This window comes from Anabas testudineus, chromosome 11 (assembly GCF_900324465.2).
Source record: "Anabas testudineus chromosome 11, fAnaTes1.2, whole genome shotgun sequence".
In the NCBI taxonomy this organism is placed as follows: domain Eukaryota; kingdom Metazoa; phylum Chordata; class Actinopteri; order Anabantiformes; family Anabantidae; genus Anabas; species Anabas testudineus.
The window spans coordinates 16,943,879-16,959,882 of NC_046620.1; the positions used below are offsets into that span (position 1 = coordinate 16,943,879).

At 42.7% G+C, this 16,004-nt stretch overlaps 1 protein-coding gene and 1 long non-coding RNA gene across 2 annotated transcripts in view; both read right to left on the reverse strand.

Moving 5' to 3' along the window:
• The window catches only part of LOC113154706, a 74,544-nt gene extending 68,282 nt beyond the window's left edge, over positions 1–6,262 (reverse strand). Inside the window, exon 1 of the long non-coding RNA XR_003298057.1 lies at positions 5,993–6,262. This is a non-coding gene — a long non-coding RNA (uncharacterized LOC113154706). The remainder of the gene's footprint in view (positions 1–5,992) is intronic.
• A 2,616-nt stretch (positions 6,263–8,878) lies between these two features.
• Positions 8,879–12,533, reverse strand: sox4a (SRY-box transcription factor 4a). The gene has a single exon (XM_026349295.1). It carries the CDS (start codon positions 11,991–11,993, stop codon positions 10,863–10,865), a length of 1,131 nt encoding a protein of 376 aa, XP_026205080.1. The 5' UTR covers positions 11,994–12,533; the 3' UTR covers positions 8,879–10,862.
• Positions 12,534–16,004: the final 3,471 nt, after the last annotated feature.

A 16,004-nucleotide genomic window follows, 5' to 3' on the forward strand; every position in this document is an offset into this window, starting at 1 on the left:
CTCTCCTGTACACATCCACTAATTCACTTGCCAGTTCGAAATAAATGCATTCACTTAAAAAATGATTTGACAGTGCGTACCTCTTGGATTACAGACTGAGAAAAAAAAAAATGTTTATATATTTACAGGAAGCCATGTGCGGTTAAATTTAAACCATCACCAACCTGGAAGTTATTTCTTAACGCACATTTTTTCCTTTTTTCCTTCAACATAAGTGCAACCTTGACTTTAATGTTGTCAGAGGAATTTAAAGGCTAGCGAGCTTTGAATAGGTCACACTGGGATATGTGAGTGTCCCTAAGCCACCATGGAGGAAAAACAGTAATGCAAAAAAAAAAGAAAGAAGTGAATTATATCGACTGCCGGTGAGCCACCATAATGAGAAGCTTTTCTTTTGCTGTTGAGTGAACTCATTTCAGTATTTAGTCTGAAGCTAGGACCTAGCTACAGGGGCCTCATTTGGGAATGGGCTTCAAAATCTCTATTTGAACTTTAAACTGCTATTAAGGCAGTAACAGCAGAAAATCGAACCGCTCTCCTCACTAAAGTCACCCCAGGTCAGCATGCTGTTTAAGAAAATACGTATACATCTCTTTGCTCCGTGACCCTGCAAATATTTTTTGAAAAAGTGACCTTTCCACCCGTGGCTCAAGCACAGAGGAAAACTTCACAAAATCCCGGGCCTGCAGTTGTTTTATCGGAGTTAAACGCTGGCCTGAATTTAAATTCACAAGGTCTTGAAGAAATAGTATTTATCTAGCACTGCTGGGCTCATGTCCAAAAAAAAAAAACCCTTTTTCATGCTTATGCTTTGATTAATAATTTACATATTCTAATTACAACATAAAACTGTAAGAACCAGTCTACTGTACCTGATCCAGTGCAGTCCACCTCTCGGGGTTAGTAAGGTTCCTGATATAAAGGCGGCAGTTTGTGTGGTTGAGTCTCTACTCCCCTGCTCCCTGGCTTTTGTGCTTAGATGCATCACAGAAATGTTTTGCTCTTTCCCCTCCTCTGCTGCCTGAGCATCAGACTGCGCCTTCTGCAATGCTCCCGTCAAGCTGCGTAATTTTGTGGACGGCACATACACTGAACAATTATTGGTCCGTATAGCACCTTACTTGAAGCGGTGCCCCTAAGGCATAAGCAGTATACATACAGAGAGCAAACAGTACCACACTTTGCAGGGTAAATACACAAATAAACTGTGTTTTTTTAAAATAAATACAGGTATGTGATGTTTATCTGATAGCTACAATCTAAGGAAGGAACATGAAGTCCATTTATGAAAAGGTTGTGGGCATCTTTCCACAGGGAGAGAATAACAACTTAAAGTTGAACACTGAAACCCACAGGAAACATGGAGGACTGACTTCTGAAGGAAAGTGCCTGCTCATCATCCCTTACAGATGAATGGCTCAACAGTGAACTCAGCCAAGTCTGTCATGTTTTGATAGTCCCCCATCATCCCCAAAATAGTGTAAGGACATCTTCTAAAGCCCACCAGCGGATTTTCTTCCTGAGGACCCCGCAGGTATCTCAGAGCTTCATGACCAATTCTTAGGTTTAGTAATCAAAAGCATCTTCACATCCTCCATACCTGTCTGCCTCTGCACTAAGCCTCTCTGTATTGCTGCTCAGTGGGAAGCCAGTTAAAGGAAAGGACAAGAGAGATTGTCATCAAGTCTCCTATTGCTGTGTCTCATAAAAAAACTTTAATCTTACAGACAGTGCTGATCTACTGAGAGCAAAATAAACCACAGCACCCGAACAGTTTGTTCAGGTGTTAGTCTGTCTGCCTCCGTCTGGTATTGACAACCTTCCAACCACCTCAGGCCCCCATGGAGCTGTAATCCTGCTTGGAGCTGTTTAGCATATCGTATTTACTACTAGTCTGCTTTCACACCCTCCAGCTTTCTGCTTAATTGCTGTCTATATCTGAGTTGATCTCTGTCAGGGTGTAACTCATAGCATATTCTGCACCAACATGAACTGACAAGATGGTAAAAAAGGTACCTCTGCAAAAAAGCTATAAAAAAAGTATCTACTGTACATGTCTCCAATTTGTTTCAAATATATTTCCTTTTTAGAATTTTATTTTTGTGCCTAAAGGTCTTTACAATGTAACAGGACAATGTAAATACGAAGATAGCAAATATTTCAGAGGCAACTTAAACACACCACACCTATTTACAACATCAATGTGTATAAAAAGCCATGCAACAAAACTGGATTGGACATGATGCTAATTCTACTGATTACAAGAGAAGGAAGAAAACTTTGGGGTGGAGCTTCAAGCTGTATAGTGATTGGTCAGAGGCATTGCTGGCAAAATCAAAATCAGTGCAAAAAAATAAATGCCGCTATGAGCCTAATGCTAGATCATATGTTCCCACCAAATTTAGTGATTTTTAATTCAATGAAATAAAAACAGAATACAATTTCACCTGTTTCTTATATGTATGAATGACCCATTTAAGAGTCTTCAGTCACGCTAGGAGCTCTGTAAGACTTTATCTAGGCTCGTAGATGCAAATGGCAGCATGCTAACATGCATCTTAGTTTAGAGTGTAAACATTTGCTAATTATTATTATTATTGGCTTTAGGACAGGACCCCCAAGCGGTTAGGACAATGGATGGACGGATGACGTCAGAGGTAAATCAGGGATCACAAAAGTCAGTATGACTCATTCTCTAGGAGTCATACTATGGATATTGCTATTCTGGTCGCATTGGTTTAAATCAAAATTTACAAACAGTGCTGTTTTTCTTAGCTCATGAAAAGTCTGCCTTTTTTTTGTTTTTCACAGGGCACCAATGCACACTTAGTCTGTTGAAGGTTAGACACCGCATGCATGCAATGATTCACCTGCTGCTTCTTTTCACCTGCAGGTGAACAGTTGAAAAGGTCTGGAGTTCACACTAGCCATGTGACAAGGACATGACCCCTAACTGGCTTCCGATGTGTGTGCATTTGGTTGTAACAGAGCTCCGGTACAAATGCTTTTTGATTAAAAGAAGCTCAATCTGCTAAACAAGTCACACTCTTTTCTTTTCACTTTAATATTCCTTTTGTTGTCTTTCCTGTTGGCACAGGCACAGTCAAGCTGAGCACTGAAATTATGACAACTGTCCAAGGAGATGATGTAATTTAGGTTGTGTCACAGTAACAATGACACATTCCAATTTGAGCATTTAAATTCAAGCTGCATGTAGGTCACCTGTCTCGGGATGCAGTTTTGTATCTCAGGCACATATGATCCAGACTGCAACTGAAAAACCATCAAGAAAAAGCATTTGAGGAGATATGATTACACATAATAACAAGTAGTGTCAGTGTTACCTTACACAACACAGTTTGTACAGTGTTCAGTTCTGCATGAACCAGACTGTCCATTTGGCCACGTAAGCCTTTAGAAATTATCATGCAAGCCTCTGTGTTCTCAGGATTTGTCTCTATCTTTTCAAGCATACTACAGTGCAACACCTACCACTATGACTCAGTATTCCTCTGTCATGCTAAAATGTTTCAGCACAGCGCTTAACAATGCGTTCTCTATGTGCTGTACATGGTGTGCCACGATGTCTGAATGCACGGTGAGGCAGAGTCTGGGTGTAGGTGGAGTGATAGTTGTGTGTCCTACACTGTTCAAGAGCATGTATTGTGAGGACCTGCTGCTATTTGCCACTGTGTATACTCACGACTTGTCTTCTCCTTGCACTCATGTCACCCAGATAAACTGTGATGGACTTAATGTACTGAGTAAACAAAGTGATTCAGAGCATGATGCAGCAAGGGACTGTGTGAAAATTATAGGAGGGGAAACTGGTGGTTTAGAAAGGAGGTTTGGTTTTTATTTGTATTTATTTATTTATCTTACAGAAGGGAGGGTGCTCCAACTTGTTTTTGAGAAAGTCGGGAAAGGTTTTATCTTTTGTTTTCTAACCTCAGATTTATAATTTATCCCTGCGTTTCTCTTGCAAAGATAAACAGGATAAAATAGCAAATGAGGCTTTTAGGGGACAGAATGGGAATTAAAGCCATTTAGGGCTGCTCATTACTGGTTAATCTGCTATTTATTTTCTCACTTTAAAGAAAATGGCTAAATTATAAATTTTGCCTTAACAGTTACAGAAAATAATGAATTAATTCAATTTCCCAAAGTCTATGGTGATTGAAATGGAGACTTTCATCCTGTGAAGTACAGCACTGTAGGTCATCTGTAACTGCAGGAAAACCCTTCTTTTTAACTTAAAGTTTTACTATTTGATGATGTCTAGCAGCTGTAGTGAATGTTACACAGCAACCACACAGCACCCAATACCCTCAAAGTGTGCCAGCATGAAGTTGCGGTGGATGATTGGCACCACAAAGCACAGAACTTTCACACAGGAGATTAGAGTTCAAGTGCAGTACAAACCAACTTTCTACTAATGTTATTGTTACCATTAATGGGACAAACATGACCAGTCAGAATGCAATGCTTGTCAGAAAACGAACATTGTGTGAAGCATTGCCTTTAAGGGGTAAAAAGCAACATTTGTAGTAACCTTATCATGTTTATTTGCTGCCTAAACCGAACCCAGACTTTTTTATGCCTAATTCAACCATTTCTGACCATTTAGAGTGAAAATAAACGCTACATCAACCACCACCATGCAACAAATGGTGAGAGGATTGGGACAAATTACCTATTTACAGGCATTAAAATTGGAAGACTTGTTGTGAAATAGTGCTTAGCAAGCTAAAGCCATAATATATTACAAATGACAATAAAGCAACCGATTTTTTGAAAAAATTTAAAACAGCAAATATTCGAATCAATGATTGTAGCTCTAATGTTATGACTCACCATATGAGTTTGCCAAAAGCTCATAGATTTTTATGTACAGCTCCATAAAAATACAATTGTTGGAAGTGTTTGTGCATTGCTTCTTTTAGCTTTAACTGATGCACTAAATGAAACTAATTCAATGCTCTTACTGCTATACTGGACATACTCACTCCAGGAAGTACCTACGTTTTTGTTTTGTTTTATTTTATTAGGCAAACTGTTCACCCCCCTGTCCATCCTAATAATTTCTCAACAGTCCCTAAATCATCGTGACTGTCATTCACTAAGCATGTGGTGCTTCAAGCCGATAAACCATCGGGATTTATTTTAGTTAGCTCTGGTATTAACAGACATAGGTGATGATGTGTCTGTGAGCTGCAACGACTGATTGTTTGGTATGGAAAGCTGCCAAAGTGCCATGGTCATGTGTTTACAACTGTTATGAGTTGCCAATTTGCATCACTCCACAGTTTAACTACTGATGGAACTAATGGTGGCAATATCCTGTTCACCCTGCCAGGAGCCCCGGAGCAAGCACGTCCCATACACCCCCACCCCACTACCACCACCACCACCACTGCACAGGCAGACATCATTTAACGCTGCACTAACTGTCCACTTCATTGGATTGTACCGTCCATACAAGTCTCCACCCATCAGAAAGGTTAGTGATTACTGCTCCATGGGCAAATGACGCAAAGGCACACGCACAAAAACACAGACACACACACACACATCATTCCAGCCGCTGTCCAACCCCTTGTTGTGCTGAAACAGGCCAATCTGCAGATGCTTCCAAACAGCAGCAAACTGACAAAATAATTTACTGGACTGGAATTGGAGCCGTGCAGTCATCGGTTATTGGCTGCATTTGCTGGAGCGTGCCTGGCAGGAGTTGTGTTTGTAGTCCAGCTGCAGACACCATCACATGCAGCGCTTTTTTTTTTTTTTTTTTTTTTTACACAGCAATAAAAGCAAGCAGTGCCTCCATGGGATCAAATGCTTCTTTACGAACTTTGATGCTTATCTAATGGCAGATGACACCTCAATCTTTATATAAAATGACCTTTGGCACGATAAATAAAGATGTACTGCTTTAAATAAAATAACAACTATTGCCATTATTAATGATAATAAACAGGTGGTTACAGCCTACCTGACCCCCTCCGGCTCCGGCTGCTGCAACTTTTCCGAACTTTACGCTGTAACATCCCGGGCTCCTCTTCCTTTGTCTGCACTCATAACGCAGACACAAGTCTCCGGATGAAAGTTTACTCCCAGTCTTCAAACTTTTTTTTATGATTCATATTTCTGTTAACCCCACACTTCCATCAGATGAATCAGTTTTTTTTAAATATCTTGTGTTTTCTTCAGCTTTCTAAGTGGGAGCGCAACTGGCTCAAATCAATGAAACAAAGTTGGGCTGCGCGTCATGACAGCGTGTTTGTGTATTTCTTTGTCTGTGCATGCCTTATGACTCTGTGTCCCGCCTTCAACTTCACCGGCAGCGTGCGGACAATCACAATCCTGCTCCTGCAGGGACCCTAGGCGCTTATATAGCGCTTCAAAGCACCATTCGCTTATTGTTACTGATATCTAATATCATTAAAATCGATACTATTCATAAGACTTAAAAGTGTATCAGCAGTGAGGACTCAACTTTTCTCACTTCATTGCCTATTTATCCTCCATGTTATCACTGTAACCTTGCTGAGGACTCTTGAAGTAACAGTAAACATGAAAACTTACTTGTGCTCTAAGGTAGTGGAACCACTAATCTAATATATAGTTTTATCTGGAGGAGTTTTTGTTTGTCTGTTTTTTGATAGAATATGCTAGATATAGATATTTCATAGGCAGTAGGTATTTTTCCACTCCCCAAACTAAAACCATAGAAAGCAAGTTGAAAATCAGTTTGTCCTTTCCAATATTATCAGTATTATGGACCGTAGTGGTAAAAGTAATCTTACTGTATGTCCACGTCCAAAAAAGTGACCATGTCTCACTTTTTAAAGGCAGGCCAAAGTAAAAGTACATCAAAAGCAAACATTCTCAGTTTTCCAGGAAGAAAGCCCCTGTGAATATGTGTTTGTGTTTTAACTATTTCACATACAGTATAAAGTATAGTCCAGTGTTTCACATCCCAGGGGTCAAGCCCCCTTCCAAAGGTTCAGCAGATACTGTATCTCTTAGAGGTCGTAACATGAATAATGAGGCAGAAAGAAGAAAAAAGATGCACTGCAAAAATTTACAGTCATAAAAAATCAAAATCAATATTGGACATCATAATCTTTTGAGCTCAAATAGTGATTTAAATGAGGTAATATGAGTGAGTAATACAAAGAGAAAATCACTTATTGTAATAGCGTAAGGGGTCACAAAACTAAAAAAAGGTTGGAAAATGCTGGTGTGCATTGTATCTCTGAAGCTTATCATATAATTTAATGCCAAGTCTCAGTCTGAAAAGTGACAGTAGTTGATGAATGAACGTGGTGCTGAATGCAGTGGAGTACAAAGTCCAGCACTGCCATTTAAAACAAGTATGAAGCAACAGGAAATGACTTAAGTAAAGTACAGCTTGTGCTTAAGTGCAGTACTCGTGTAAACATGGTTATTTTCCACTACTGGTGGAACAAAACACTACACGTTTCTGAAGTGTTGTGATTCGGATTTTATTTTTTTAAAGGAACATGGATGTGAGTCAAACCTTAAACTGACGCATAACATTATGTATTTTTATAGCTGTTAATGGCTTAATACCACTTTATATTTTAGGAATGTCAGCCAAAAACAAATCTGTCCTATCATTTTGGATTGCATCATGCTTCATATCACTGTCTTTAGGACCAGCCATGTGTACAGTACTTAAAAGAGTTGTGAGTCTGTTTACACTCCTTCATGTGTCTTTATGTAGGTCAGTCTGTGAACGTGTATGTGTGTGTGTCAGTGAGGCGGGGATCCAAATCTTTTTATCTCTCGGTGTCCATCTGACTCGGAGGACAATTGGACACCTCGACACACACCTCACACACTATTTCCTGTGTGATGTCAAGCTTATTGCAGACATCTGGGGTGTAGGGGGGCTGGGCGGTAGCCTCTCGTCTTTGGGATGGTGTGTGTAATGACCATGCCTTATCTTTCTCATTACCCAGCCTGAGATGTCAGAGGGAAGCTGAAGACGACCCTGCTCTCCTGATAGAGAGAGAAAGATGGAAATAATTACCAATGTCTCTTGTGGAATAGGGCGTAAATTGATACACACTAAATACTGTACCTTAGGGGTCTCTTTCTCTCTCTCTCTGTTCCTCATCAGATGTACTAGACAAATGAACGCATCCAGAAGGAATTAATTGGATTTGGGAGCAGTCTCCTGCACGATCCACCAGGACAGACAAACACCCCCTCTGCACCCTCCCCTGCCTTTGGCTCACACTCCCACTCCCACAGACAGACACACACCTCCTCCTCTTCCCTTATTCCAGTCATGCCTTCCAGAAATGTCTGACGCCCCCCCCCCAACTCTGATGGATCAGTCTGTGTCCCTTATCCCCTCACACACACACACACACACACACACACATACACACACACACACACACACACACAGCACCACGCTCCTCCCCAAGCAAATTTGCAACCTCTCTCTTGGATACAGTGTTTCCATGGCAGCCACGTTTTCTGCACGTGCAGAATCAGGCGGAGTACGAGAGGGAGAAAGAGACCACTCCTATCAATTCAATGACTGGCTTTTGATTCACAGCTGCACACTTACCTACAGCAAACGCGCACACATGCATATTCACGCGCGCTCAGAGTGTAAACATCCCACATCAGACTGGAGTTTCTGAATGAGTCTCGGCTATGGAATGTGATAATGAAGGCTCACCTTTTCTTCAGCATGCTTTCACCTTTGAAAAGGAGCCTCAGCATGTGCGATCTTTTCAGTGTATTTGACCGGGTGATGGCACTTAACATTTGCCCTTTAAAAAGTCCAGATATTGAAAAAAACAGAAAGCACAAGAGAGAAAAAGAAAACACTTAGTAGTTTTCAGTTCCAGCTGATTTTATTTCCTTCTTGGAAGAAAAGAAAAACAAATAAAAAAAACGACAATCTGTACAGAGGTCTGAGAGGCAGTGATTGACCCAAACATTGGCTGTTTTTGAGCAATTAAACATCAAATGATATTGGCATGATTGGACAAAACATGATCATACACGGCATATTGCACAAATGAAAAAAGAAAAAGGACAATAGAGAAGATGTCTCAAAGGTAAAAAAAAAGAAAAGAAAAGAAAAGAAAGAAAGAAAACTCCTGGATCACAATCATCTCCCACATAACAATGTCCAAAGATGGCTGTCCTAGTGCCTGTCGTTGATCATCATCATCATACATAAAACACACAATCTTTGCTTATAGTACAGTCAGTTTACATAAATATCTTCATGTTATTATTCTTTTAAAAATCTTAAACACAACAGCTATAGCTACATATACCTGAATCTGAAATACAAATGCTATTTGCCATGCCATTATATAGGAAAACAATTAGCCTGCTATACTTAGCCAACAGGTACAGAAAGGTTAAATACTATTTTTTGATGCAATTTGCGCAATAACAGATGAAGCACTTCATACATCTCCCTCCCTCCAACGTCTAGGCAAAGTGGAATGAGTGTGAAATTCCATCCAGTGGTTCAAATAAAACTTATCTTGATAAAAAGCACACAGAGGTATTAGCTCTATCCAAAACAGTGACTCTCTGGGATCTTCCACTCATATACTTTAGGTCTATGTGTACTGGAAACACAGTCACCACTCAGACTGGGAGCCTCAGTGGTGCTTTGTTTACTTGGCTGGTGAAACTGGAGTCACTGTGCCATTAAGAAGCATGTGGGTAAATACTGTAAACACTGCGTGAGGTCAGATTGTGCCAAACAAACCCCCATCTGCACGTCAAAACACCAATGTAGATCCAAACAACAATGTTGTAGGCTACCCACTAGCCGGAAACCCCCTTTCTATAGATTTTGTACAAAAATACAAGTAGAAAATCATGACACACTCAAATCTCCTTAAAAGTGAGAGAAGTCAGACATTTTAAATAAGATACACTTCTAGCCCTTCCGCGCTGGATACAGACAGGTGTATGTGCACAAACACAAAGGAGACCTGTACGAGAACAATACTTCTATGTATAAAAAAGTTTGGCCGGTATAAATACATCAATATAAAAAACGTCATCTGACACAGAAGAACTACAAAGTTGAAGCACTAGGCAGAAAGGATGCGCGTCGGGGAACATTGGTCCTGATTTGTGCACTGAGTGTTTAAAAAAGGTTCAGAAAAGAGTTTCTGAAGTTGTGAGTCAGTCTTTGTTTTAAGTCCTGCCGTTGAAAGAGAAGCTGGTGATAGTGAATTGAGTCCTATGGTCACACAAATTGCGTAATTACGCAGCAATGAACATTTTTACGCATTAAACAACAACAAAATCCTCCTTATCTCGGAGAGCATGCCTGTTGATATTGAAAATATTTCGAGTTTGGAAAAAAACTACACCTGAATAGCAACTTGATGGTCAATATGAATTCGCTATGTCTTAAACAAAACCCAACATGACGAGCTCGCCACTAAGTGTCTCTTTTCCTGGCCCAAAACAACATTACGATTCAACGTTCAGACTGAGTCCTCATCCTCTGCGGAATGGGTTGAATATTTGAGCTGACGTCCGTGTGTTTCACTGCTATCTGCTTACATTCACTCCTCCTCTGTGTCCAAATGCAAACTAAGCATTTCCCCCGTCTGCGCGTTCCCGTCAAGCGCACTGAGCGCTATCCAAGTCTGTGAGCGGCGCGTACCTGGGCTTCAAAGCGCACACAGGCCACCGTTTCTTTCCTGTTTTCACTCTTCCCTATTTAGTGAAAGAATTGAGGAAATATTCTGGTCTGGACGCACGCGCCTGTCTGGGGGGGTCGTTGAGTTTAAAACGTGGGGGGGGCATCGCCGTTCCTCTCCACCCTGGCCCTTTCAGTAGGTGAAAACCAGGTTGGAGATGGTGGACTCCAGCCAGTCTCCTGAGATCATCTCGCTGACCTCCGGGGTGCAGTAGTCGGGGAAGTCGAAGTGAGATCCCGCCCCGCACTCCCCGAAGCTCCAGTCCAAGTCCCGGTCAAGCTCTGCGTCGGAGAAGCCCATCCCGCCCAGGGACATGCCCTCAAACCCGGGGCTCGGGTTCAGGTCGAGTCGCTCGTCTTCAAACTCTTCATCTGAGGATGATGATGATGATGATGACGATGACACAGATGATGAAGAGTGAGAGGCTGACGGTGTTGGAGAGGAGGCGCGAGAGTACCTGAGGCGCGCGGTGTGGGATGACTCGCTGGCCGCTGGGCTCTGCTCCTCGTACAGACTGAGCGGGTCGCTGGAGTCCGCCGAGCTACTCAGGGTGGGACTGCCCGGGACCCCCACAGAGGGAGGCCCGCTCTCCAGGCTGCCTGCCCCGCCGAACATGTGGCCGCGTCTCGCCTCTCCGGTGCGTTTCTCTGGGATCTGCCTGGCCCCAGACACTGACTTGGATTTGAAGAGCGCCTGGTGGTCACCGGGAGACGCGTAGTCCTGCCCCGAAGCGCTCTTGGCGCTCCCTTGTTTGTGCGTCCTGCTCACTCCTTTGGACGCGGGGCTTCTTTTCCCACCGGCTTTGGCGCTGCGCTCCCCGCTCTTCTCCCCGCGGTCCGCCTGCTTACTCGCTCCGCTTCCCGACTTGACCTTCTTCCTGGGCCGGTACTTGTAGTCGGGGTAGTCGGCCATGTGTTTGAGTCTGAGCCGCTCTGCCTCGCGGATGAACGGGATCTTGTCTGTGTCTTTCAGCAGCTTCCAGCGCTTCCCGAGCCGCTTGGAGATCTCCGCGTTGTGCATGTCCGGCGACTGCTCCATAATCTTCCTCCTCTCGATCTGTGACCACACCATGAAGGCGTTCATGGGTCTCTTGATGTGGCCCGTCGGAGTTTTACACCACGCCAAGTCGCTCCGCTCCCCGGATGAGGGGGACTCGGGAGTCGGGGACGCATCCATCTCCAAATCCATTTCTCCCGTGTCCATGGAGTCTCCGCCAGGTGAGTGCGCGTGGGCGCTCTCTGTCTGGTTCATGTGCTGCACCATCCTTCCCTTGCGAGCGTCTGGAAACAGTGCAGTGCTTTGACAAAGTTCAAGTGCGCAAAAAAATGTCTTGTAGACTTTCACAAATGAAAGAAAAAAGAAATACTCCTCACTCTTTCTTTCTTCGGGCGCTTTAGAGCCACAACACTGACGGATACAAGTCTTTAAAAAGTTCACCCAAGTCTCTTCGCGGTGTCTTTTCAGTTCAGTTCAGTTCAGCCCGTTTCTGAAGGCGTCTGCTCTCTCAACTTTTTTTTTTTTTTTTTAAACCAGAGCGCTTCACGGAAACCAACAATAAAAAAAATTAAATTCCGAAACTATTTACCAGCAACTTTCAACTGCCCGTGCGGCTGAAAACTCGCTCCGCAAGGCTCGAAACGCGCCGCTGTGGGCAACAGCAGTGCAAGTCCCTTATGTGAACCTGGCTGTGTGCAGCGCAGCTTGTCTGTGCGGTTGAGGAACCATGTGGTTGAATGGAGCAGCTGCGCTTTCTCATAGTCTCCCTCTTTCCCGAGCGCTCTGTAATGTTACTGTAAACACAACAAGGAGAAGCTCACTTTTATATAGTCTCATGGCGAGATATAAAAACCAATGAGCGTCTGTCTCCATCCTGATTTTTCTGTCGAGTCACGCCCCCCGGCCTCCTATTGGCTGAATAAAAAAAAACGAGCAATAATAATAATAATGTGCAATGAGGATCGGTGTGTCTGACCTCATTCCTATCAGACTCCACTGGAAGAAAGACGAACTTGGTGTGTGCAAATGTGTGTGTGTGTGTGTGTGTGTGTGTGTGTGTGTGTGTGTGTGTTTTAAAGGAACACAGTGTCCTTACCCCTGCTGCAAGGGGAAGCTTCCAAGGATATACTTAGAAACTGAATTAGATTCATGTGGATAAGTAGCGACTAAATTTAGATTCGGTGTAATTCGGGGGGCAAAAAAAAAAAATGCTGAGAAAACACAAAAGCAGCCACAACATGTTGTGTTAGACTGCAGTGCGGTGAGCAGGGATGTAGTGGAGGGTAAACCCACCCAAACATAGCTCACCCAACCTGTTATTTACAAATCATTACGCCACCAGCTCACATCATTACATCACAGGAGGCAGGAGTGAACAGATGCAAGAGAGGTGATGATGGTTTTTATTTACACTCTGCAGCAGCGCATTATGGTGAACCAGAAACCTGGACACTGATAATTATGAATGTTATGAAAGAGAGTAGAGTTATGTATCACAGCCACACACACTCACACACACACTATATATATATATATATATATATTTTTATATATATATAAATATATTTATACATTTATAGCTTTACAGCAGCTTCCTCATCTACAAATCACAGACTGATCCATTTCCACAGCCGCATTACATTAACACGTCCACTTCATGCAGGGTCACATCACAGCCTGTGTCGCTAGATGTCAGACTAGAGCCAAAGGGGGCTGGTGTGTGTGTGTGTGTGCTTGTGTGTTAACATCTACAGCAGATTTATCTCTGTCCTCTAATCGGCTGCTTTGAGCCTCCACCACTAAATCATGCAGGTGATGTCATCAGCTGGTAGTGAAGGCTCCCCTCGATTGACTGACGTGAGTGTTTTTCACACCTGGAGATAAACACGGTGTGGTGATAAATAAGAAGTGAGCAAACTCTGTCCTTCTGCCAAAGCTTGCCAGGGGAAATATGAACCAAAAGTGCTGTTTTGTTTATGCGTTTAGGTTCTTGTGTATTATAAAACAACAAAACAACAGCTACACAGTCATAATGAGTATTTTTAATTTATGACAAGATACTTGCCAAGCTAAAACTGTCTTTAAACTCTTTAAAATTCTGCAACCTCTTGTGCAGCCCCCTGGTGCTTACATAAATCAAACGCATAAATAATAAGAAGCTCCTTCATCAGTCTGTGGCTGCCCCAGTTCTAAGCATGCTTGCTATCTTTCACTATCTCTGTGTCTTGTTTAAACAGGTGTAGCAGGTATACCTGTAATCTTATCTGATGTGTGAGGAGCAGCTGTCAGGTAGCTTTCCACTCTGTCCCCGGCAGATGTACGGCTCCAGCAGCGCCGGGACGCCGAGCCTCATCACGCTGGTCTATCGCTCTGTCATCTCCAGAGCTGCCGGAGCCATGTGTTTACCCCAAATACACCGGCGCTTTGTCTCTGCTCTGTTGACGCCTAAAGGGACAGTGTCATTATGAGGGTGTGCTTCTTAAACGTGTGTGTGTGTGTGTGGTGTAAACTTAAGTTAGGCTGGTGTGATTCAGAGCATTCTCATGAATAAAAGTGATGTGATTTTGCCACAGTTGCATTGTTATCACAGTGGAGCCTGTGAAGTAGCATTTCACTAACCCTAGGACACTAAAACTCTTGAAATTATTTCAGGGCCTTTAAAAAAAGATCATTAAAATCACATTTACTACAGCTGCAGCAAGGTGGGACTGTCCATTATTTCAGAGGTGACTGACACAGTGTTTAATATGCGATTTTTAATGAAACATTAACATTAACCCGATATGTCATGCAAACCCTAGAGCAAACTGCAGGCTAAATGTGAGTACACCATGTGGCCGTGTGTGTGTGTGTGTGTAACCGTAACTATTTCCAGGGAGTCAGGTTTATTAGAATATTATAACCGAGGCTGCTGTAGATTAAGCTGAAAAAAAAAAAAAGGTGAACACAGTCGTCACAATGTGAAATGGAAATGGAAGACGCAGGGAGAGAGTCGTATTCAACAGCGAGTGTGTCTGCGTGCAGTCAAACAGAGTTACTCATTACCATGTACTTGCCTTTTTCAACCGCTTAGGAGTGACGTGCCACTTTGACCTGCATGCTCGTCATTCGGGGTCAAATACAATGAGGCCTTTGTTTGTGTGTGTGTGCGTGTGTGTGTGTGTGTGTATGTGTGTGTGTGTGTATGTCCAGCCCTAACTGAATTGGAGGATTTCCAAGGATAGAAAGTTTGAAAACCAGTGGGAAGTCCCCTCCACCCTGCAGTTAAACAGAAAAACTGAAGGCTAAGCACTGATTTGCATATACACACGCGCTTGCTTTCTCTGGGCTTGTGTATGTGTGTGTGTGTGACTCATCCTCGGTGACTTTGTCCGCTCTGTGCTTTGTGTGTGGATGTGGCAGACAGTGCAGGTGGCCATCTCATAACATCACCCACCTACTGCTGTCAGCCCTTTACACAACAACACAAACAAAGCCAGCTATTTTTAAGTCGCAGTGGAACATACAGTTCCTAATACTTCCTTATATCGCTTTGTATTTGTTCCTCAACCTTAACAATCAGAACTCAAACAGATATACAGAGATTACATAATTACATCTGCTCCTTCCTTCTTTTTTTTAAATCATATGTTGAAACAGGTAAGTGGACAAAATAATAGAAACACCTTACCAATGCAATTTACTGCACTATACAAAAACCTAATATTAGAATTCTTCCATCTAATTGGTGAGTTTTGTAAGTGGTATGTTGCAGTGGATTTCACTATATTGTGCAGATGTACATTGTTTTTTGGAAACCCTGCATATGCTCTAACCTAATTATCGCAGGTTTTGCTCCTTCCATCTTTAGATATTTAAAAAAAAAGTTGCTACAAACTTCTTTAGCTTCTCATCATCTCTTTCAGTCCATCCTTAATTCCTCTATCCTTTCCCTATATCACATTTTAAAATCCAGCACACACAGAAACAGAGAGTGTACTGCAGGAAAAGAGAGTGACATGGATGCAAAGACAAAAGCGAGAGCAAAGTAGTTAGAATAGTTAGGATCCGCGCTTCGTCGCTCGCTTTTCCTCCCATCCCACCGCTGTAATCCAGAGAATTCGGTCAAGAAATGGAAAAAGGGAATTCAAGATGAAGGCAAATGGATGAATGAATGAGCGCGAGACGGAGGTGTGGGCAGGCCTGGCGACGCCACGCCCTGGGAACTCCCAACATCTCTCTGCTCCGGATAGTGACGAGGCTGTGGTGTCATGGGGATGCAGACAAACTCACGACGAA

What these genes read in the sequence shown, in the direction of transcription:
- sox4a (XM_026349295.1), bottom strand. Translation starts at nt 11,993, where the DNA reads ATGGTGCAGCACATGAACCAGACAGAGAGCGCCCACGCGCACTCACCT.